This window comes from Rhipicephalus microplus, chromosome X (assembly GCF_043290135.1).
Source record: "Rhipicephalus microplus isolate Deutch F79 chromosome X, USDA_Rmic, whole genome shotgun sequence".
NCBI lineage: Eukaryota > Metazoa > Arthropoda > Arachnida > Ixodida > Ixodidae > Rhipicephalus > Rhipicephalus microplus.
In genome coordinates, this window is record NC_134710.1 from 216,498,936 (window position 1) to 216,523,600 (window position 24,665).

The following is a 24,665-nucleotide window of genomic DNA, read 5'->3' on the forward strand; positions in this document are numbered from 1 at the left end:
CAGAAGTTATCAACGGCTACTGGCAATGGATAATTCAAACTTGCGTGCACCAGAAAACTAAGCTACCGGTTCACGTCGCCATTGTTTAACGAAGCGAAAAAAAAAGGGGGGGGAGGGGACCGAAAGAGGCTGGTGGTTAAGGAAGATGCGTGCCTTTATATGTAAAAGTTCGCACATACGATGGCACACAGTGATGCATGCACATTGAAGGAGTGCCTCGATTATCCGGTGCGAATAAATGAGCGCGCCGATCGATCGGCCGACAGTAAGCGAGGGACGTGATCATGGAAACCCACTATCACGCACCATCGACGCCGTCTGTGGGAAGGCCGCAACACTTTCTCCTCAATAGTTCACTAACGCCGTCCTAACCTGTAGGATTCATTTATCGGAATAAACATTCACTCACTGCGCAGAACGCAGCGAATTGGGCTCGGCATATAATATCTCGTGCTCTGCAGCGTGGGTTCGTTCTGCAATCGCGGCCAGAAGGCGACCAGCGCATTCCCCGACGCTGTATCGACACGTGCGCCGAATGTCAATTGAAAGTGACGCGAAAGGGCGAAATCGGCGCGATAGAGGAGCCCGTCGCTGGGTTACAACCACAGCGTGTCTTTGCAAGCCACGCAGCCTCCTCCTTGATGAAACATCGTGACCTCAAACAACACCAAGGGCTGCGCTTAAAAGGAAACACCGACTTTGAAACTTGTCGGATAATCCCGTTTTAATGTTGCCACTGGTTCGCGCGGCACCAGCAAGTACTACGTAAAACGAGCTTCTGCTAGCTGCACTCGAGCGATACTTGCCTCGGCGACAGCTTCGCGATTATTCTTTACGATAACAGCGACCACACGAAATACGGCTCTTGAAACATTCCCGAGCCCTCTGCATTCAATCGTGCACCGTATACTTACGTGAGACTCATCGCTTCCGCGATCTTTTCGGTATACGTACGATAAACACTAGAGAGAAGACGCTACAAATCTCGCATCGTTGTGGCTGTTTGTCGTTTCGACCACGACACACATGGGTGCATATATTCGCAGACAAAGCAACCTGGGGCACGAATGATTGTACGCGTGCGTGAATTGTGCTAGTTGTAAAAAGTGTACAGTACAAACGGCCGTTCAAGTAAAGTTTTTTTTTTCATTTCCTAATCGAAAGTAGATCAATGATTCTTATTGATGAGCGTATCTAATAAGAGGAATGGATCAAGAATCGGGGCAGCAACAGGTAGCTTTAATTGAGGGTGTTCCTGCTCGATGAAGGGCGGGAGTAGAACACAAATCCATTGTCTTTATAGTTCTTATACCGTAATTCTTGTTTTTTTGTTTCTTTTTCATAAAAGCCCACGAAAAACAATATCAGCCCCATGGTTCCGACGTAACATCAGCGAAAGTCAGCCGCAAAGCTGTCAGCACTTGTTTCCAAAATAAACTTGGAAGAACCTTTGGCACCCACTCACCGGCTGGAATGCAAATATGACGCAATCACCCGGTAGGTTTCACTTAGTCGGCAATAAGGTGGTAGTTGGCACTGAAACGCAGAGCGCCGGTAGAAGAATGTGTGGCCTGGGATCAAAGATGAAATGTGCAAAGTCATGGAGCTCCGACTCTTCAGTGCCAAATAGCCATTACTGTGAACATTCTTTACTTATGTTCAAAAAATTGGCAATGCGGTGTGTCGGGTTACTGTTCTTTCGCGAAAAGAAGTTTTCGAGCCGATAAATGTATGTACACAACAGCTCCGCCGAGCTGGTTCGCAGTAAACAGATGATCGTATCAAGTTAATGGCTAAAATATCGTTAACTGTGTTCTAGCAGAAATGCCAGGAAGCTATGAATATATGGCTGGTGGGTATTCCCTGACCAGCTTGTTACATGCGTGCACTGTCTGGATGATAAAATGTGGCCGCTTGCAGCGGAGTTGGATGGTGCAATATTAATGAAATTCTCGCCCGCAACCTCTCGAACCAATATTAACTGACGCGTGTTAAAATTGCTTCGACAGGGCTGCCATCACGTAGATTAAGTAAACATTTAGTGAAGAAAAGTTTCTAACGCAATGACCACGCCTCGAACTCTTGCACACGCAAGTCGCCTTGACGCGTGGTCACTGTACGTAGCGAGCGGCGCTACTGGAAGCAGGAGTCTATAGTTGTGTACCTGCTCAGAAGATGAATCGCGTCAATATAGGGCTACGTTGTGCAAATCATTTCACTCCCACCGTCTTTCGTCTGTCACATCGATGGCGACAACGTCGTAGACAAGAACCATCCTGATCTTTAGAAATATTTGTATCGACCCGACGTAGTCATCTCGCGCAATTGTACGCAAAAACAAGACATTCTTGAAGCTTTAACGTCGCATTTCACTCCGCGAGCACCCTAAGTGGCCCCCATACACGCATTTTTGAAAAATTCTCGTACACCGCGAACAAGCTGGGATTGCGATTTAAGGAACGCCAACTTGTAGCACAGCCGATGAAATGCTTGAGTGTAGACGCGCCTCTTTCGTAGCAATTTTCGTAGGTTGACTGAATGTAGAAAAGCAAACACGCTGCACCTGTTGTACTACATACGCGCCGCGCCACAACTGGCAAGACAGACTACAATAGAGACTGCCTGAAGCCAAAAAATACGCCAGCAATCAGGTTCTGGCCGTTACACATGCCGTGCAGCAACCCCTGTTATGCGCGAAAGGCTCGCACAGAAAGGGAAACGAGTTATTGAAGCGCTTAAACATGCAAAGAATGGGGCACACAAGGGCTTGCACCTTTCTTTGCATGTACACTTATTTTGACCGCTTCAGTGTACCAACTCCGAGCACTTAACATCAAACGAAAATATCCATGTCCTAAAAGATTGTTACACCTTCCTTTCGCTGCATAAACTGCCCAAATTCTGACGCGACAAAACTGCAGTGAATAATACTAAAGTGTAATCACTTCCTAGCACCTCAGTACTCTTCACGTGTGACTGCACTTGCTTTCACGAAACCTTTATTTCTTTATTTATTCTGTTTGACGTTAACAGCCATCACGCACTTCATTTAAACTTCGCGGAATAATTTTTAATGCATTTGTCGATCCAAATTTCCGAAAATATACCTCTCATTCTGAAAAATGCAGGCAGGCTACTCTGAAAGACGACCACAACATCGCTGCTCCTTACACATCACTGGCGTGCGCCTCCACACTAAACAAACAATAAATAAATACCAAGGAGCGACTCAGGGCTGTTACCGCGCTTTTCCCGCGAGGCCACCAGCGCGGGCACGTCGGCCACAGTCCTCGCACATACGGTCGCGGGTCGGCAAGCAGATCCCGTCTGGCATGTCCATTTATTATTGCTAACCTATGTCTTTGAACGCACAGCGCGAATCAAGTCCACCTCGGCCACACATTCCTTCCTGTACAGCTATGCGCGCGCGCACGAATAAATACTAGGGTCCTTCGGAGAGCCTCCGCTCGCGTCAGAGGTAATTCATCAGAGGCGTCACTTCGGGCTCGTCTTTAGGGGAGTCCCGGAACTCGAAGCAGTAGTTGGCGCCGTCATTATTGTCCCAGTACTCCTGGTCTCCGACAACATAGCGCACGCACATCTGCAGCTGCGCGTCACCTTGGGGCGTGAGGTAGACGTCGACGCCGAAACGGTCCGAGATGCCATCTGACGAGCCCGGCAAGTAGACGGCACGCAGGTCGCAAAAGGATCGCCAGTTGTCCAGCGAGTAACGCAGCACCACCAACTTCTCGAAGGCCACGTTCAACACCCGGATGACAGCATGTAGGGCGCAGCCCGACGTCACGACAGACTCGAGGCAGACGCGTTGGCTCGTCAGCCGGTTCATGAAGGTCGGACTGGCACCGGGCTGCGAAAACAACGGCTTCAGCTCGAGCGTGCACGGAGGTGGCGACCGCACAAGCGGCGCCAGCTGGAGGTGTGTGAAGGCGGAAGCCGGTACAAACGGCAGCTCTTCGGACACGATGGTTCGCACAGCAGCCAGGTCGAGACCCAGAGCGTCGGCGAATCGCACGATCTTTTTCTTGAACGGCGTGCCCGGTGGACTCTTGCCGCTCTTGAGCGACGTGCTGCGAACAAGGACGGCGCGGCCGCTCTCGTCATCGTCGCTGTCGACGGAGTCCCGCTTGGGAGGAGTGGCCGGCGGCATCTTGTTGTCAACGGCGGGGGGTGACAGCGTTTCGGACGACGACGACGACTCGTCAACCGCGTGCTCTGGCTGTGCAGCTGGCTTGGGCGTCACCTTACACGGTGGAGCCTCGGCGAATCGGTGCTTCGCAAAGCGCGATGACCGTGGCCTGCTCGGAGACGCCCCCTGTGAGGAACTGCTGCCGCTACTTGACGAGGATTCCGTAGTGGGTGAAGTGGACACCGACGAAATAGCGGGAGGCGATGAAACAGCAGCTGGAGAAGAGATTGTGGGCACATTATCAGTGGTAGCGACGATGCCAGGAGGGCTGGCCAGAGCAGCAGCTTTGCCCGAATCATTCGGCGCCGTGGTGAGTGCCTTATCCTCGCTGCTGGTCTCCGACGAACCACTACCATCGCGAAATTCCTCGGCAAGTCCGTCAGCAGCGTCGTGGAAGGCGTCATCGGAAAGGTCGCACGAGGAGTCGCTTTCGTTGTGCACCAACACGCCAGGCCGCACCAGCTCTTGCACGATAGGGAAATGAAAGCTGTCGTCAGGGGCACGATGTGAAAGCGCGGCGCGCACCACGTCTCGCTCAGCTGGGTAGCGGCGCGGCTCCTCGTCTGCATCACCTTTCACATTCTCGGTGCTTTTGACCTCCAGCTCGGAAGGGATGCAGGGCACCGCGTCGGAGACGACGGCGGGGCTCTGCGGCAGGCGCTCAGACAGAGGCGCGCTTCGGGGCTCCTCTACGACAACAGTGTTTCGCCCGCACAAGTCAGCAGCTACGGCAGCTGCTTGCTGAGACGCCAGTGTGCCGGCAGGTTCGTCGACGGAAGACGTCGGCGACGAATCATCAGCGTTGGAACCCTGCTCGCAGTACTGAACGACGCAGTCGCTGGCTTGATCTTGGAGCAATGAAAAGAGCCGGTCGTAGAGAGCGCGGCCTGTACGCACCAGGAAGTTGGACGCGTCTTGCGGTGCCGGGGGGCTCGGCCAGGATCCTGTCGAACCGTTGACAGAGGCGGACGACTGTTGACGGCACGGCGGACAGCGCACCACCGCAGCGGGCCGGTCATCCATGGAAGTGAAAGGCTTGCAGTAAAGTTGCCTTGCCAGATACTCGGCGCGGAGCCGGCAGCTAGCGAGCCCAATCGCACACGAGGACTGCCATTCGCTCGGGGTCATAGTCTCCCACGCGAAGAGACTGGCGACTAAATATAGCGCGCAGACGACGCCATCGCACCGACCTTTGGGCGACCTTCCCGGACGAGGCGCTGCCGTCGACGACGCCGCCGGGCGGGACTGGGCCCGCACCGGCGGCGGCACGGCTCCACGGTGGCCGCCGTGGCCTGCAACGAGCTTTGCCTGCCGTCCTCAGCTTCGTCGTCTTCGTCAGCGCCGGCTGCCAAAGGGCCCCGGAGGCAACGCAGCCGCCGCGCTGCCCGAGGCTGCCTCGCCGCAGCTGGCCTCAGCCGCAACGCCGCTGCCCCACCGCCGCTGACGACGGCCGCGGCTAGTCGCTTGACAAAACGGCGCTGCATTCGCGGCGGCCGCAATCAGCCGCCATATTGAGAGGGAGTGCTCTTCCTGTTCCCGAAAGCTGGCACCGAGCGACTGGCGTTTATAATCAGAGCTCCGTCGTGAAACAGCTGCGGAGCGTTGATAAAAAAAAAAGCACACGTTTGGGCATTATCTTCCAGGTGCCTGCGACGGCTGCCAGCGCTTTTTCTTTGCAATGCTATCAGACTAATCGCTAAATCTTGTCGCCTAGAATGCCGACGATGTTTTAAGTGTTCTCTTTCTGTCTGTCTGTCTGTCTGTCTGTCTGTCTGTCTGTCTGTCTGTCTGTCTGTCTGTCTGTCTGTCTGTCTGTCTGTCTGTCTGTCTTTCTTTTTCTTTCTTGCGGACACATGCGTATTTTCTTGCTGCTGTATAAATGGTGCTTACGCATGGAAAGATGGCCACCAACACACCAACATGAAAACATTTATTCACATTATGATGAAAACACAGAAATAATATCAAAAATAAATAAATTTGAATGCAAACTGGAGAGAAAGAACAAATTGAGAACGTAAGCTTAAGTGAAAAAAAAGTAGATAGATAGATAGATAGATAGATAGATAGATAGATAGATAGATAGATAGATAGATAGATAGATAGATAGATAGATAGATAGATAGATAGATAGATAGATAGATAGATAGATAGATAGATAGATAGATAGATAGATAGATAGATAGATAGATAGATAGATAGATAGATAGATATATGGGGTTTAACGTCGTCTCATAACCACTATATGATTATGAGAGACGCCGTAGTGGAGGGCTCCGGAAATTTCAGCCACCTGGGGTTTTTTAACGTGCACCCAAATCTGAGCACCCGGGCCTACAGCATTTTCGCCTTCATCAAAAATGCAGCCGCCGAAGCCGGGATTAGAGGACAAAAAATGAGCAACCGAAGATGCTTCAGTTACGATTATTGCCTTTCAGGCACAGACTATCCATTTCTTGTCCAATTCTCCAAAAGTGGGTGTGAGCCAATAACGCAGGGGTTCAAGTTCAAGGTACAGGACATAGAAAATTCTACTACCATCATTTATTAGAAGCCTCACCCGGAATCTGCCGAGTGGCCGATGGGAAACTGACAAGCGAAAAAGAAATCGCTAACCAAAAATTCTGAATATCGGTTTTATCATAATGGATTTTTTTACGTCCCAAAACCATGGTATGATTATGAGGGCCACCGCAGTCGAGGGCTCCGAAATTTTCAACCGCCTGGTGTTGAGCACTGACATCGCCATTGGTCAATTCAATAAAGCAGTGATTACCTTGCCGTGTGAAATGAAGCATCGGCATGAAATAAGAGACGTTTTGCGGAACCAGCCTGATTTTATTTATTTTCGTCGCATCAAAGCTATTAAAATTGAATAAAAAGACCCCACACAACTCACTTTGGAAAATACGATTATGGTTGAATATTCCAATAGTAGTACCTTTTGGGGCCACTGCAATAAGTTATATATAGTCGCAGGGCTGTCTATTCCGCTGCGTTCGACTGCGTGAATCCAACAAAACGGGTTCAGAATTATCGTTTTTTTTTTACTTTCGTTTCTGTGTTCAATATTCATTTGATGGAAATTGATACTTCAAATATATTTATATAATTGCCAAAGCCACGGGGTTACGATGATGCGCACCATAATGGAAATGGTGATCTTAACATGCACTGACATGGCACATGAGATCACGGGGCTTGTATACCATTTCGCCTCCTGTGATCGCCACGACCGGGATCGAAGCCATGATCTTCGAGACAGCAAGCGAGTGCCGTGACCATACTACACCACCGCAGCGGACTACATCTCATCTTGAGTGATTGATTGATTGATTTGTGCGGTTTAACGTCCCAAAACCACCATATGATTATGAGAGACGCCGTATTGGAGGGCTCCGGAAATTTCGACCACCTGTGGTTCTTTAACGTGCAACCAAATCTGAACACACGGGCCTACAACATTTCCGCCTCCATCGGAAATGCAGCCACCGCAGCCGGGATTCGAACCCGCGACCTGCGGGTCAGCAGCCGAGTACCTTAGCCACTAGACCATCGCAGCGGGGCGTGCGTGGTTTTTCAGTGCTCCGCCGCGTCGGAGCAGTCACTAATGCTCTGAAAAACCATGCCCCGCTGCGGTGGTCTAGTGGCTAAGGTACTCGGCTGCTGACCCGCAGGTCGCGGGTTCGAATCCCGGCTGCGGCGGCTGCATTTCCGATGGAGGCGGAAATGTTGTAGGCCCGTGTGTTCAGATTTGGTTGCACGTTAAAGAACCACAGGTGGTCGAAATTTCCGGAGCCCTCCAATACGGCGTCTCTCATAATCAGATGGTGGTCTTGGGACGTTAACCCCACAAATCAATCAATCTAAAAAAGCACGCGTTCCATCGATAATCACGTTTACCTTCATCAGGACCTAAATGAGGCGGACTTTGAAAGGTGAGTTGACTTCTGCAATCAGGGCCTCATCAAAACTGATCAAAAAATGACTTTTTGCTATGAATAATTTGGACTGATAAAGCTCAGTTTGACCAAAGTATTAATGGAAATGTTAATCTTCACAACGCCTATTATTGGGCACAAGAAAACCCACACTGGCTGAGGCAGAAGAAGCATTAAGTTCACTGGAGTGCGGATGTGTGGTGCGGCATACTCGAGGAGAGGATCATCGGACCTCACTTTTTTTAGGACAAATTAAACGGAAAGATGTACACAGAAGAAATATTAGGTGTTGCCATTGATGATCTTGTCTGCAGTCCCTGAATGACCTGCGCCAAGTATGGTTTCCGCACGCTGGAGCACCACCACTTTTTTTCACCAGGGCGAATAACTGGTTGGACAGACGTTTTCCACAACAGTGGATTGTGCGCAGGAGCGATGTTTTCGCCACCAAGGTCTCCTGACCTTTCTCTGCTCGAATTTTTCCTTCGGGGCTACGTTAAAGATCGAGTTTACGTAACAGAGCCCCACGATGTTAATTACATGAAGGACAGAATAACATCTGCCTGTGCGAGCATTCCTGCAGAAGTACTGCGCCGAGTCATCTAGTCGACGCTAGAGCGGTTCATCCTTTGCGTTGCTCCCAAAGGCAGGCATTGTGAACACTTTTGGGAGCATTGACGTCTTCAGAGGTGAAGAGTTTCGATGAGATTTGTGCATGACCGAAATATAAGCTTATGTAGCAACAGGAAATATGAGTTAGCCAGGACAAAACTGTTTCAGTTATTATTGGTGGATTTGTTGCTCTTGATTTCAATAAAATTTACAGTTCTCGGACATCAGCAGTCCCGCTATTCGCGTATAGCCCAGGAAACGACCATGCACGCTTCTCTAGTCATTATAACGCACGCGCAATGGCATCCAGATTCTCCGCTCGCACCATTATCTCGGCATGGTATCTGCCAATATCGTTAGAGGCTCTGCAGTTGCGTGTTACGACACTGGTTGCAAAGGTTCTTCAATTTTTTATTTCGACGGCCGAGAAAGCAAAGCTAACTGTTATCACCTATGCATACGCTTCCAACACAGCGCACACAAAAGATGCGTCACTTTAGGGAGGAGCTTTGCGCTACCCTCACCCTCTTGCATGCGTAATCATGCACGCGAAAGGCAATAAAATTTTGGAGCAGGATATATCGGAGCACAGGCGTGCTAAAAAAAATCTTCCAACGGAAACTGTACAAACACCACTGTGTACTTTTTTTTCAATTTAAGCATGCCAACTTACCGAAGTCAATAAATGTTAATTATTAAATTTTAGTTAATTTGGCTGCTGAAACTATAATTATCATCTAAATTTCTGTCCCCCTGAGCGCTTAACTTATTTGCACAAGTAGTTCTCATGTGCCTTCGAGCGCCTAATTTTAAAAAAATGATAAAGCTTAAATTTGAACACTTGGTATATATCGTTCCCGAAACACACTCTGTGTTCCGAAACTATTTGTATGAGATTCCTGTCAGAAAGGCACCGCACGTATTTTAAACAGTTTTGACGCATACCAAATTGAAAAGAAAGAGAGAATGGTCAATTTTTTTCGACACTATCTGTCGTGAAGTATGAATTATTCTGCGCAACATCACTTGCTACATAGCACTGTGCGTGTCAACACTATTTATGCTCGCTGCGACGATGGTCATCTGTTCCGCCTCGCTGAAAAACCTTCAGGGCTCTTTTCCGCCCTATCTTACGTTCCTGTTCTTTTGCGCTCTTTCTATCAGTGCTGCTTGTGTCAGCGCAAAGGTTAGCCCAAACAGGTTTGCTTTTGATTTTAAACGTCTCCATAATTTCGCACTTTTTTATATAAAAATTTTATTAAAAAATGCCACATATAGGGAAAAGAATACTAAAAGTGGCGGGCTTTCTTTTTAGGTGGTAGAACAAAGCGTTCAATCAACACCAAACGGGCTACATAGCAATATGAAAATGATAGATCGAACCAATAGATAAAGTCAAAACAAAACCTAAAACGCCGTTTGGAGAAAAAGAAAAACGGTACATGTAAGCTCACCAACCTTTAGAAGGTGAAGAGGACGGTCGATGGCAGTCAAATGCCTTTTCTTAAACTCTCCAACGCGCATGCTGGCACACCTTCTCATAGGCAGGGAGAAAAGCAAGGTGTGTGGCCAGTTATTGGCATTATAACTGTCTGCACGTCAACTATACCGCGGCAAAAGAAGAACCATAAAGAATGTTGTAGGAGTACTTGCTGTTAATTGTTTGTCTAGCTGTTGCATCAGAGCTTCAGAATTCAGGATGCGAATTCTGCCTATAACCGCCGCGGTATATAGGCTCAACGACGCGGGATCGACCATCGGTTACTGCGGCAGCATTCAGATGGGGGGGGGGGGGGGGGCAAAATGCAAGGATACCCGTGCAGTTATGTTTTGGTGTACGTTAGAGAACAAACACGAGAGGATAAAAATTAATAATTATTTCCCTGGCCACTACAGTGTGCCTCATTATCGTATCGTGAGCGTAAAACCACGAAATTCATTTTATTCATTTATTTTTTATTCTAATTGTTGCTCCAAGACACACGAATACATGTGTGGAACCACAGTGGTATAAAAAAAAAGAGAAATAACAAACATAATGATTCTGTTTTTCATGTAAGAAATTCGAAGAAAGCCATGATCGATGCGCACATGTAATGCTGAAAATGTGTCACCGGTATACAACTGTCACGATTTTGCTTGGTTCGGGCGCTCACTGCGCCTCATTCGTCTGTGCGTGTCCTAACTTGCGCCCCGAATTTCTCAGCAACGGCACAGACAGAATGCTGTGAATGAGTGGCGAGGTAGCGACATGAAACGTGAAGACGCCGATTCCTGCGAACCGCGTAAGAGATCGCGATATCGTAGAGTTACATGGTCTGAAACTCTATGCGTGCATATAAACGGCCGAGGAATGCGGATGAGAACTCGAAAGGAGCTTTGAAGGTGAAAATGAGAAATGAAGTATTGGATTCCTGGTTACGGCATCCTAGAAGATAGTAAGCACTATTTAACTTGCTGATGGTTCGGTGTGCGGCAACGTGAAGACGATTTCTCCCTATCTCTTTGTTAGTCTCCTGGGCAACCCCCGCGGGGGTCTGGCGTTTTCTCCGTTGGCCAGTGCGGCGGCCGCGTGCCTCCGCCTCCCCGGTGGAGATCGATCCACCCAGCAGACCCCGTTCTCGAAGCAAGGGAACGCTGTTGCTCCGCGACGCCTCCGCCGCGGCGCGTGGAGCGTCGAACACTCGATCGAGGTGCACGACCGCCGGCGAAGGAAGCTTGATTTCGCTTCATATCTCGTGCGCGCTGTCCGGCCCGCCAGGTGCACTTGAATAGCTTGATCCTGCAACAAGGGCAGTAACAGCAAATTAATGTACCTATACAATGGAATTGAACACGCTCTGAAAAACGGAGGAAGTGTCAAAGCATTGAAGAGGAAACTTGGGATAGGCAAAAGTCGGATGTATGCACTGAGGGACAAAGAAGGCAAAATAACTACCAATATGGATAGGATAGTTAAAATAGCGGAGGAGTTTTACAGAGATCTGTACAGTAGCCGAGACAACCGTGACCCCAATACTATAAGAACGAGCAGTAACCCAGATGACACCCCACCAGTAATGATAGAAGAAGTCAGAAAAGCTTTGGAGAGCATGCAAAGAGGCAAAGCTGCTGGTGAGGATCAAGTAACATCAGATCTGCTGAAAGATGGAGGACAGATGGTGTTAGAAAAACTAGCCACCCCGTTTACGAGGTGTCTCCTGACGGGAAGAGTACCAGAGTCTTGGAAGAACGCTAACATCTTCTTCATACATAAGAAAGGAGATGACAAGGACTTGAAGAATTACAGGCCGATCAGCTTGCTCTCTGTAGTATACAAGCTATTTACAAAGGTAATTGCCAACAGAGTAAAGAATACATTAGAATTCAATCAACCAAAGGAACAAGCAGGATTTCGAACAGGCTACTCAACAATCGAACACATTCTTACTATCAATCAGGTAATAGAGAAATGCTCAGAATATAACCAACCACTATACATAGCCTTCATAGATTACGAGAAGGCGTTTGATTCAGTAGAAATATCAGCCGTCATGCAGACACTGCGGAATCAGGGCGTCGATGAAGTATACATAGACATCCTGGAAGAAATCTACAGGGGATCAACTGCTACCATAGTGCTTCATAAAGAAAGCAACAGAATACCAATCAAGAAGGGTGTAAGGCAGGGGGACACAATCTCCCCAATGCTATTTACCACGTGCTTACAGGAGGTTTTCAGAAGCCTAAAATGGGAACAGTTAGGGATAAGAGTTAATGGAGAGTATCTTAGTAACCTGCGCTTTGCCGATGACATTGCATTGCTGAGTAACTCAGGGGACGAATTGCAACTCATGATTACGGAGTTAGACAAGGAGAGCAGAACGGTGGGTCTTAAAATTAATCTGCAGATAACGGAGGTAATGTACAACAACCTCGGCAAGGAGCAGCGCTTCGAGATAGGTAATAGTGCACTTGAAGTTGTAAAAGACTATGTCTACTTAGGGCAGGTAATAACCGCAGAGCCGAACCACGAGATTGAAGTAACTAGAAGAATAAGAATGGGGTGGAGCACATTCGGCAAGCACTCTCAAATTATGACAGGTAGATTGCCACTATCCCTCAAGAGGAATGTATATAACAGCTGTATCTTGCCGGTACTTAGCTACGGAGCAGAAACCTGGAGACTTACAAAGAGGGTTCAGCTTAAATTGAGGACGACGCAGCGAGCAATGGAAAGAAAAATGGTAGGTGTAACCTTAAGAGACAAGAAAAGAGCAGAGTGGATTAGGGAACAAACGGGGGTTAAGGATATCATAGCTGAAATCAAGAAGAAATGGACATGGGCAGGGCATGTAGCGCGTAGACAGGATAACCGCTGGTCATTAAGGGTAACTGACTGGATTCCCAGAGAAGGGAAGCGGGTTAGGGGGAGACAGAAGATTAGATGGGCAGATGAGATTAAGAAGTTTGCGGGTATAAATTGGCAGCAGCAAGCACAGGATCGGGTTAACTGGCGGAACATGGGAGAGGCCTTTGTCCTGCAGTGGACGTAGTCAGGCTGATGATGATGATGATTACTATGGATTCAGGCAAAACAAGAGCATGGACGAGCATAGAAACGCGATTTGAGAGAGCAGCAAGCGAAAACATGTGGCAGTAGAAAAGTAGTAGTAGTAGTAGTAGTAGTAGTAGTAGTAGTAGTAGTAGTAGTAGTAGTAGTAGTATACTCGAGGATGCGGGTTCGATTATTCAGCCCGGTGGCCACATTTCGATGGGAGCAAAATACAAGAGCACCTGTGTACTTTGTTCTTGGTGCACGTATAGGGAATCCCAGAAAGAGCTCCCGAAATTCGTGCGCAGGGCTCCCATAGGACGCGCTTTATTATTATCTGTATATGGTTGTTGGCACGCCAAGCCTCCTTAATTACTACTATTATTATTAGACAATGATATAGAAGAACAAAAAAAGCGTAATCACAAACTAACTTTTACTTCTTGAAAACACGTCATATCGTGGTTCTAAAGCGTAAAACGACCAGGCCTTTTTTTATTATTTCTTAAGCCAGCAGTATATTCGCTTGCACACGCGTAACAAATATGGTACACTGTTTGACCGTTCATGACGCAGCCCAAAAGGCAAACTGATTATCTATACTGGTGCTTAGTAGCATAGTACTTCTGGTGATAATAATTTCAAGCAATTGGTTGGAAGAGAGTGCATGTCGCGGAGACGACACGAAACGGTACAAAAAGTGTCACGTGATTTCTCAAGCGTGGCTTGAGGCACGTGGGTTGCGTTCCCGTGACTCGGCCTGCTGACGGCTATGGAGAAACAGGTGCATGATGGGGGACGCTGAGTCAGGGCCTAGTAGATTTTGTGGTATGCCGGAGAAGTATCGAGTGCCAGGGAAAGGCTCCACGAGCCCGAAATTATGCACGATGAGCCTCACGGCTCGTGACGTGCGTAGCTCGGCATACTCACCCATGTGTACGCTCACTCGCACACACTTACACTGATTTGAAAAGCGTGAGCGCAAGTATCAGTGAGCGATGAGGAGTGTGAGTGTATGAACTTGGGTGAGTGCTCATGAGCCTGTGTGTGAACGTGAGTGAGTACTTAGGAGTGTGAGCACACGTGAGTATGAACGTGAGTGAGCCCCATTGAGTGTGTGTACACGTGAGTATCAACACGTGTGGGTACTCAGAAGTGCGAGGTTGCGTGAGTATGAACGTGAGCACCAATGAGCACATGTAATGTGAGTAGACAAGAGGATGAATGTTAGTGCATGAGCACCGATGAGTGCGAGAAGGCGTCAGTATAAACTTGAGTGAATACTCAAGACTGTGAATAGGCGTGAGTATGAATGAACGTGTGTGAGTACTCTAGGCTGTGAGTAGACGCGAGTACTAGCGCGGGTGATTACTCATGAGTTTCAGTTGGCGTAAATACGCATGACGTCGATGAGTACCGAATAGTGTGTATGAACTATTCGGTACTGTGTGACTATCGAAACTATACCAAATTTGAGGAGTCATAAGTGTGAACGGGAGTGAATCAATGATGAGTGTGAGAAGGCGTGTGTACATGAGTGAATGTGAGGGAGTGCCTGTGTAGCGAGTTCCTGAGCGTGAATGGACATGAACACCTCTGAGTGTAAGCAGAGCGAGTACGAACCTTAAGTGTGTGCCACACAAATACTCCTAACACGGCGGTGTGCACGAATCAGTTTGAGCAATGGTGTTTCTGAGCTTGATTTCAATAAAAATGTCCCGAAGATCCCACACATCGATGCAAACCGAAGCAGTCATTGAGGAGCCGCATTGACTGCACACTGTTTGAATTTGAGCTAAATGAAGGCATTTATGTCATGACATATTCATTATCGCATGTTTCTTATGGCAGGCATGTATACAACCTGGTAAAGGCGGTCAAAATTACCCTTCACCATAATATCTCTCATAGACAGAGTCACATTGCGACGTTACGCCCCGTACACAACCACCATTATTCTACCAGCCTTCCAGGTACGCTCAATTTCCACACGAGTGTTAGGATTTCATAATACCAGTTAACATAAAAGAACTCCTATGTGTTTGGTGCCTCGTATTGTGACAATCAACTTCTATCGCACAAACCATAAGGGGCACTTTGTATTAAGTCGTTGAATAAAATGATACGTAGTCGAACTAAGATCCACAAGACTCCCCCTAACTGAGGCTGACATATATTTCGGAATATCCCATTGGTAAAATCAGAAGGCTATCCAGCAAGTGAAACACACAGGACATTTTAACAACGGAGCTGTTTAATCTTGGAGTAGCGCGGTTGCTGCCCGCGCGAAGCTCGGCGGTTATGCGCCGAAGAAAGTGGATGTGTGCTAAGCAATTCCTAGAATACAGTAAAGGGGAGCGAGTGGGAGGAGCAGTGATGTGAGGGGGAGGAGTAGAAGGCACGACATATAGTCTTGTGCAGTATAAATTAGCAATTGGATGGGAAAGAAAAGAGAGGGTGGCGAGGATCCATGTAAAAATGAGAGAAAAGAGGAGGCAGGGCAGTAAACCATAAACCATAGCATAGCTATTCACAGTATGGCATAGAAGGGTGTGAAAAAGAGAAAAGAGCGTGAGTAGGAGTGAGTTCAGGATTAGAAGGTGGAAAGAAATGAGAGAGGGCAATATAGAAAGAGATAAAGAAAAAAATATGAAATAAAGGAGATATAGAAAGAAGCAAAGGAATGTGAAACAAAGAAGATGAAGAAAGAAGTCAATATGCATTCGCCAGGTGATGTCGTTTACTTTTCAGCTCCTCCGTTCACTCAAATTCCACAAGTGGCTTCAATTTTTTTCTAATTCGCCGACTGCTAACATCCGCGGGTTTTCCACCGAACGATACGTCGCAAACGAGCGTGCTCAAGTGAGCATATCGGACAGAGTTTTGTGGCCCAGTGGGACGTGAGGGAAAACTGGCGAGTGTGAGCGGACGTGAATGTGAACATGACAGAGTGCCTGCGTGTGCGAATAAAAGTGCGCACACTTGTGCATAAGGGCCATTAAGGCTGAGATGACGCGAGTGTGAGTGATTGAATAACGAAATGATGATGATGGTGATTTGTGGGGTTTAACGTCCCAAAACCACCATATGATTATGAGAGACGCCGTAGTGGAGGGCTCCGGAAATTTCGACCACCTGTGGTTCTTTAACGTGCAACCAAGTCTGAACACACGGGCCTACAACATTTCCGCCTCCATCGAAAATGCAGCCGCCGCAGCCGGGATTCGAACTCGCGACCTGCGGGTCAGCAGCCGAGTACCTTAGCTACTAGACCACCGCGGCGGGGCTTGAATAACGAAATGCCCGCGGGCACCCGTGCACAGGCGTAGCCTTCAGGATATGAACGTGGATGCCTGTGAATATGAGTAGACGCGGCTGAGAAGGACCATGAGTGAGCATAGTAGAGAGTAGACGTGCACGTGAACGTGAATTTGGACGTGAGTGCCCGTGAGGATGATGCTCGTGATTATGAGCATGAGTGAATTCTGACCGATGTTGAGTTCGATTGACTAGAGTGAACGGGAGAAACAAGTGTTAAGAACTTGTGCACGAGCGTCAGTACCAGTGAGTGTGAGGAGTGATATTAGAATGCGCATTAGTAAAACGCGTGAGTATGAACGTGAGTGAGTTCAGGCATTTGTGAATAGACAAGTGAATTAAAATCAATGGGTATGTGTGAGCGAACGTGAGCTAGCGTTGAGGAGTATAACTAGACGTGAGTAGCTGTGTGAGTTGACGTATGATTGCGAGTACACGAGAGCGAATGCATCTTAGTTGATGCGATTATGAACGTAAGTACATGTAAGATTCAACAGACGTGAGTACGAACGTCAGTGAGCTTGTGCGGGTGTAGAGCACGAATGTGGGTGACTATAGCTTGCAGTGTACGAGAATATGCGAGTATGAACGTGAGTGAGTAGCCTTGATGTGACCGAGGAGCGGGCTACAGGCAGTCACCCAGGTGCCGGGGAAGGAGAACCCTTGCAAGGCTTCTTGACGACACAAACACATGATTGATTTATATATTTACAGGAGTTCAATAGACTAGGCGTCGCGACGGGCCATTACACGAGACACCACAGGTCGAAGCGAAGGCCAGAGAGGGAGCACTCAGCGAACTAGCGACGCGCTTTTGGTTTTGCTGTTTTGCCTACAGCCACGTTTTGTGTTAAGGCGGACGAAGCCATCTCCAGTGTTTTTAAAAGGCATGATCAGGTTGTTCTACCCAAGTTTAAGGCGCAGGCCAAGAAACCATGTAGTAGGCTGAATCTTCACAAGTTAAGGAAAGGTAATAATGACAGCAGACGATGTCACCTTGAAGTTTTCTTCAGTGCTAAAACACACAAACCAGATGTCTATATTTAAGGGTAACTATATCGGAGAATGACACATCTGCGGCGGCTGCATTTCCGATGGAGGCGGAAATGTTGTAGGCCCGTGTGCTAAGATTTGGGTGCACGTTGAAGAACCCCAGGTGGTCGAAATTTCCGGAGCCCTCCACTACGGCGTCTCTCATAATCATTGCGTGGTTTTGGGACGTTAAACCCCGCATATCAATCAATGAGAATGACACATCGTAGAAGTCATCATGATAAGGGGCGCGAAAAAAACGACACACAACAGAGAAGAAGTACACGGGACGACGCGCTACTAGCAACTGGAATATTTTATTCAGGAAACATCATTTATACCGCAGTGACATCAAATTTAACCCAACGAATAGACCAAAAACTAAAAAATACATGCTCAGCATGCCTATAAGTAACGTTGCAGATAGGCTATCTCCCCTTCCTGCAGACTGATAGAGGGGTGGCTGATGCAATCAGGCCCCTCCCTCTGCATAAAGAGGGCTTCTATAATCTCCCTCTCCGCTGAGCCCCTGTGCCTGTAGATTACAGTTGTCTGCTCAAATACCGGCTTACAGTTACCCTGATCGCATCCTCTGCAATGCATCGCCAGATGCGTGAACGGCCTTCCTATTAAAGAGCTGCTGTGCTCTCGCAACCGCACGTTGAGGCATCTACCAGTTTGCCCTATGTATGCCTTGCCGCACGACAGTGGTATTCTATATACAACACCACGTGCGCAAGGAACGAACTGCCTTGCGTGCTTAATGGCACATCCTCTTTTTTCACACCGCTTTGGCCTACCTGTCTTCTTACCAACCGCTGAGCAGATGCGGCCCACCTTGTTTTCTGCGGAGAACACGAGATCCACCCCATACCTCGAAGCCACTCTCTTAAGGCCGTGCGAAAGCCAGTGGATATACGGGATTTTTGACACTCTTTTTCTTCCCTGCGGGACATTCTTGTCTAGGCCTGTCCCAGGCCGTTGCTTAATGGACTTTTTTATTTTTTCGCAAGCAGCAGCTAAGACACTATCAGGAAACGCCGCGTCTCTTAGTCTTTCCACCTGCGCGAAAAAACTTGTCTCCATAAGATGTGGGCATGATCTGTCCAACGCCGTTTTTAGGCACGTCATGGCAATGCCATTTTTTACTAGGCGAGAGTGCCCAGAGCTGTAATCAAGAAGCGGCTTCGCGGTCCTAGGGGAAAACATCCAACACACGTGTTTTTGTTGGAATGACAGCTGCAAATCCAGAAAACGCAGCTTTCCATTCTTCGGCACTTCGCGCGTGAATGTCAAGCCCCGCCCCCTATTACCAAACACACTGAGCACTTCATCAACTCTGCTATCAAAGTTGTCTGAATTAATCAACAGTAAATAGTCGTCCACATATCTGTACACTTTTTGGACCAAACCATCAAGGCCAGTTACAAGATCGTTGTCAACTCTGGCTAAAAAAATGTTGCTCAGTACTGGAGCCACTTTGGATCCAATACAGATCCCTGATCTCTGCACAAAATTCTTACCCTTCCAGCCGACGTACGTGTGTTTTATGTAAAAGAACAATAATTCTAAAAAACTTTGAACAGAGATGCCGCACTTGGTCACAAACTTCATGTCATCATTGTTGCCATCATTGTTGTCACTGCCTCATGATGAACTGATGACTAGTGTGAAAGAGTGCATTGGCAACAATGATGAAATGAAGTTTGTGACCAAGTGCGGCATCTCTGTTCAAAGTTTTTTAGAATTATTGTTCTTTTACATAAAACACACGTACGTCGGCTGGAAGGGTAAGAATTTTGTGCAGAGATCAGGGATCTGTATTGGATCCAAAGTGGCTCCAGTACTGAGCAACATTTTTTTAGCCAGAGTTGACAACGATCTTGTAACTGGCCTTGATGGTTTGGTCCAAAAAGTGTACAGATATGTGGACGACTATTTACTGTTGATTAATTCAGACAACTTTGATAGCAGAGTTGATGAAGTGCTCAGTGTGTTTGGTAATAGGGGGCGGGGCTTGACATTCACGCGCGAAGTGCCGAAGAATGGAAAGCTGCGTTTTCTGGATTTGCAGCTGTCATTCCAACAAAAACACGTGTGTTGGATGTTTTCCCCTAGGACCGCGAAGCCGCTTCTTGATTACAGCTCTGGGCACTCTCGCCTAGTAAAAAATGGCATTGCCATGACGTGCCTAAAAACGGCGTTGGACAGATCATGCCCACATCTTATGGAGACAAGTTTTTTCGCGCAGGTGGAAAGACTAAGAGACGCGGCGTTTCCTGATAGTGTCTTAGCTGCTGCTTGCGAAAAAATAAAAAAGTCCATTAAGCAACGGCCTGGGACAGGCCTAGACAAGAATGTCCCGCAGGGAAGAAAAAGAGTGTCAAAAATCCCGTATATCCACTGGCTTTCGCACGGCCTTAAGAGAGTGGCTTCGAGGTATGGGGTGGATCTCGTGTTCTCCGCAGAAAACAAGGTGGGCCGCATCTGCTCAGCGGTTGGTAAGAAGACAGGTAGGCCAAAGCGGTGTGAAAAAAGAGGATGTGCCATTAAGCACGCAAGGCAGTTCGTTCCTTGCGCACGTGGTGTTGTATATAGAATACCACTGTCGTGCGGCAAGGCATACATAGGGCAAACTGGTAGATGCCTCAACGTGCGGTTGCGAGAGCACAGCAGCTCTTTAATAGGAAGGCCGTTCACGCATCTGGCGATGCATTGCAGAGGATGCGATCAGGGTAACTGTAAGCCGGTATTTGAGCAGACAACTGTAATCTACAGGCACAGGGGCTCAGCGGAGAGGGAGATTATAGAAGCCCTCTTTATGCAGAGGGAGGGGCCTGATTGCATCAGCCACCCCTCTATCAGTCTGCAGGAAGGGGAGATAGCCTATCTGCAACGTTACTTATAGGCATGCTGAGCATGTATTTTTTAGTTTTTGGTCTATTCGTTGGGTTAAATTTGATGTCACTGCGGTATAAATGATGTTTCCTGAATAAAATATTCCAGTTGCTAGTAGCGCGTCGTCCCGTGTACTTCTTCTCTGTTGTGTGTCGTTTTTTTCGCGCCCCTTATCATGATGAACCAGCACCAACTCGCCCAACTTTTTACTTTACTGAGTAGAAGTCAGTCGCTTTGTTTCTTCAAGCCAAGCTTGCCTGTTTACTCGATAATGATCCTTTCTTGTTTAGAATCTCTGATCAAGTAAATGAATTATGAATGACCACATTCATGACAGTTACCAAGCTTTTTTGGTTGACATAAAAGAATTATATTACTCGATCTCTCATGGTGCTTTGTTGCCTGCTATTGAACGTGTCATAGATGATTACGGTGCCACGCGCTTTGAAAATGAAGCTTCATTGTCAACAAGTCATTTTACAGCGAAAGCTGTTATGAGATCACAGCTCAGGTCACACGCAGTTGTCCGCCGCCGCCGGTGTCCGTAACCACATCGTGCGAAATGAGAAAAAAAAAACTTGCACCAATGACAGACTGAGGCTTGAACCCGGGTCCGCTGGGTGCTAGCCCATTATTCTACCACGGAGTTACGCCGGTGCTTGTGACATGTTGTCAAACTTGTCTTAGGCAGGCTTGATGTCCGGGAAAGCCATCGCGTTAATACGACTTATAGGGCGTTTTAAAACAGCGAAAGAACAACCAGTCGTCGCACAATGCGAATAGCGTAACGAGTGGGCCGTCCAATGCTCCAATCCATCAAAAAAGCTTGTTCTTGTTTCCATATTAACTGTGGCGCATACCCACTTCTGGCATAATTCCTCATCGTCGTCAGCCACTGCATGAACAACTGGCACAAAATTACTCGCAAGTGTTTTGCGGATACCACACTTCTCAGAAGAATGACGAAAAATAGCATGAATGCCGGCCTTCTACCAAAGAATTTTATTGATAACGCCCTAGTGGGTATCAAGCAAGTGTGCTTGCAGTATAGCCTACCTATGGTGGCTAGAGGGGGTTACCATAGCCTACTCAGTGAGTGTTTGGAAAATGGCTCTGAAAGGCCGCTCTTCTAGCTTTCGCTGTGACTGTGCTGCGCCGTATACGCGCAGGCCTGGCGTTTTTTAAAGCTATATAGTTGGTCAAGACTGACAATAATTGGGAGACCAGCTACCACATTAGGGATTGTGGAGACAAGTATATAGAAGAAAATTCACGCGAAGATTGCGGAAACACAACTATAGCTTACTTTACCACGGCCAAGCAGGGACCAGGACTATTTTGCCAGGAATGCAAAAATAGACTTGTTGGTGGTGAAACATTTTGAACACTTGCGGCGCACGCAAAATACACCGACTAATAAAGACGACGGTATACGATGCGCTGACTAATAATGTAAGTTAAAAGGAAGTAGAATGGGCTTATTAGACATTTCTCAGTGCATCGTCCCGTTCTCTTTTCCATGCATGTCTTTTGCGTGCGCCACAAGTTTTCACGTAGCCAAAGTGTAATTTCAATTTTCGGGCGGGGGGGGGGGGGGGGCGACGGATTTCTACATTGATCATGTGCATTTATTTGTACGTGTGCGTGTATATATGCACACAAACTGAAAACAAAGCGTGGGTACAGGGGTTCACTCAACGCTCTTGGCAACGCCTACGCGGCCGGGTATTTACACAAGCAATTTCAGTTCGAGTAAATCGCCAGATAACGTGCAAGAGAAAAGCGCCGCTGTGGCAAAAGCAAGTGGTGGTCACTCGTGATTAGCTTCGATAACCGTTTCCACGAACACTCTATTCGATCTATTTTTGCAGTCGGAAAACAAGGTTCGTTATCGCAAAGAACAAAGGATCCCTTTGTTGGCGCCTGCGTGCTTCAGCTATTCAGGGCATTCTGCTTCGGCGTATATGTGCTTTCTTACGTGCTTCTGGGGTGGTTCGCAAGCCATGAAGAGGCAATGAACAGTGGATGTGCGAGCGACATATAGTAGCCTGAAAGAGTGAAGCACACGTGTTTCGACACTGACATCGTTAACTTCTGATATATATATATATATATATATATATATATATATATATATATATATATATATATATATATATATATATATATATATATATATACGTATGGGGGTTCATTCTATATACGTTCCCCGTACGAACGAACGAGCACCGCATTTGCTTGATAACCGCTGTGAATGCTTATCGCTGCCATGAATCGGTGCGAGGGAAGCGTATCGTTCGTATACCTGGAAGATTAAGGAGTACCCGAATCATGGCGCGTAGGCGCACCAATGCGTTTGTCACGGATTTTTTTTTAAATTTTGTGGGCATTTGTAGTTAGTAAAAAAACACTAATAATACAGAGATATTAAGTTCAAAATTGTACAATAGGATGCTTTGTAAACCAATCTACAAGCATCTCATTGGAATTTTAGAGCCATCGTCGTTGGTGGTTCAAAATTTTGCTAATTAAAGGGGCCTAATTAAACAATTGATCCGAACAAAAATTAGTCTGACTCACTCCAGGCAACGGTCAGCAACACTCATTTAGTCGCGTTGTGATTACATGTGTCCGCATATTTTTAAACTCTAGTCGAAGCAAGCTGGGGCACCCTGTATATATATACACGCACACACATCTCACATAGATGCCACTTAGTGACAGGGGTCCTATCCTGTACACAGTCAAATTCAGGCATATTGTCAAATTTCACAATAATGGTATTTTAAGCAAATCAGAGAGGCCGTAGCAGTTTTGTGGGCTAATCAGTCTTGACACTCGGCTGGTTTTGGCTTGACCGGGCACACGTGCATTTGTATACGCCGATGCCCGAAGTGTTCCCGCAATCACATTGTAAATCACAAGTCTTGGCTAGGTATCGATCAGGTGCGATTGGGAACCGCTCTGCAAAGACAGCATCAAGTAGCTCAATCAATTAAGGATGGCTAATTAGCTGAATCGCTCTAATTTACACTTCGTTTCTTGGTCTCGATGCGCTCGCATTTAAAGTCAACCTAGGCTTAATTAACACTCATTAAGCTCAGTCGTAATTATTATTAGCGCCCAGCATGAGTAGGCACTCCAGAATTTCAACATAGCTTAATTATTAGCAATGAGGATTTGACTAATATAGCTTAATAATTCTAGCCTAATAAGGTTTTACCAGGCTGAACTAGGGTCAGTTAGGTTGAAAATGATTGCTTTGGCCTAATTATGATGATAGTTTCTTGTCTACATTGCGAGCCGGATAAACAGCAGACATAATAGCTTTGCAGCAAAACGTAAACAATTTAAAGTTTAGCACTGTCAATGTTTTATAACAATGCCGATGAACAATTCTCTCAGACCAGTCATATTTTGAACGCGCTGTTCGGCTTGTCTTTTTTTCAAACACACACAGGTCAAGGGTACGTTGCAGGTCATCTTAAGCTCATTCGTGCAGGCTGTGGCGGGACTCATAGTGCCATGAATTGTCAGTGTTCGCACTGCGCCCCGCATCTCGTGAAATAAACCACTATATAGCTGTACCTAATTCGTTTTGCCTATTTCTGACCGGGGTGAACGGACGGACCTGTATTTGCCTCGTGCAAAACCCGGCGGCACGGCGAAAGCCGCGGTATGAGCGTGCTCTGGAACGCCACCGCCCAGCCGGTTGGTTGCGAGACAGCATATGAGGTTTATATAGCCCATCAAACGGACCTTGACCGGCGCGGCACTCTTGGCTGCGCACTGGCCACGTCCATTTTTTATCCTCTCGCCGGCTCGGTGGACCTCGTTTCCGACTGCGCATTTGCTTTTCGTGCAGCCTTGCGTTTATGCGGCCGACTACTGGACATTTCACTTTCTCTCTTTTTTTTCTACTTGGCTCTAATGCGTGGTTTATTGGAACAGCTACGTTCCATACAGTGCTATGTGAATTTCATTCCCCTATAGAGCCTGGTGTGGCAACGACGTAGCGAGATACGAGCAACAGCCAGCGTTTGTTCTCCTCGTGTTTAGTAGCAGCGAGAGCTGTTGTGGTGTCGAGTTACTTAGCGCATAACATTCCGGTGCGCCAATGACT

At 47.3% G+C, this 24,665-nt stretch overlaps 2 protein-coding genes across 3 annotated transcripts in view; both read right to left on the reverse strand.

Annotated features, from left to right (window-relative positions):
• Nucleotides 1-2,982: 2,982 nt before the first annotated feature.
• LOC119187460 (uncharacterized) lies at nt 2,983-5,709 on the reverse strand. The gene has a single exon (XM_037435569.2). The coding sequence runs from the start codon at nt 5,333-5,335 to the stop codon at nt 3,473-3,475; it is 1,863 nt and encodes a 620-aa protein (XP_037291466.2). The 5' UTR covers nt 5,336-5,709; the 3' UTR covers nt 2,983-3,472.
• A 4,964-nt stretch (nt 5,710-10,673) lies between these two features.
• Nucleotides 10,674-24,665, reverse strand: part of bcn92 (LYR motif-containing protein bcn92) — a 56,090-nt gene continuing 42,098 nt past the window's right edge. The window contains exon 3 of one of the 2 annotated variants that reach the window (XM_075878630.1): nt 10,674-11,542. In XM_075878630.1, coding sequence (XP_075734745.1) covers nt 11,269-11,542 — 274 coding nt within the window. In that variant the 3' untranslated portion in view covers nt 10,674-11,268. The remainder of the gene's footprint in view (nt 11,543-24,665) is intronic. The other variant, XM_075878633.1, reaches the window with a different exon arrangement.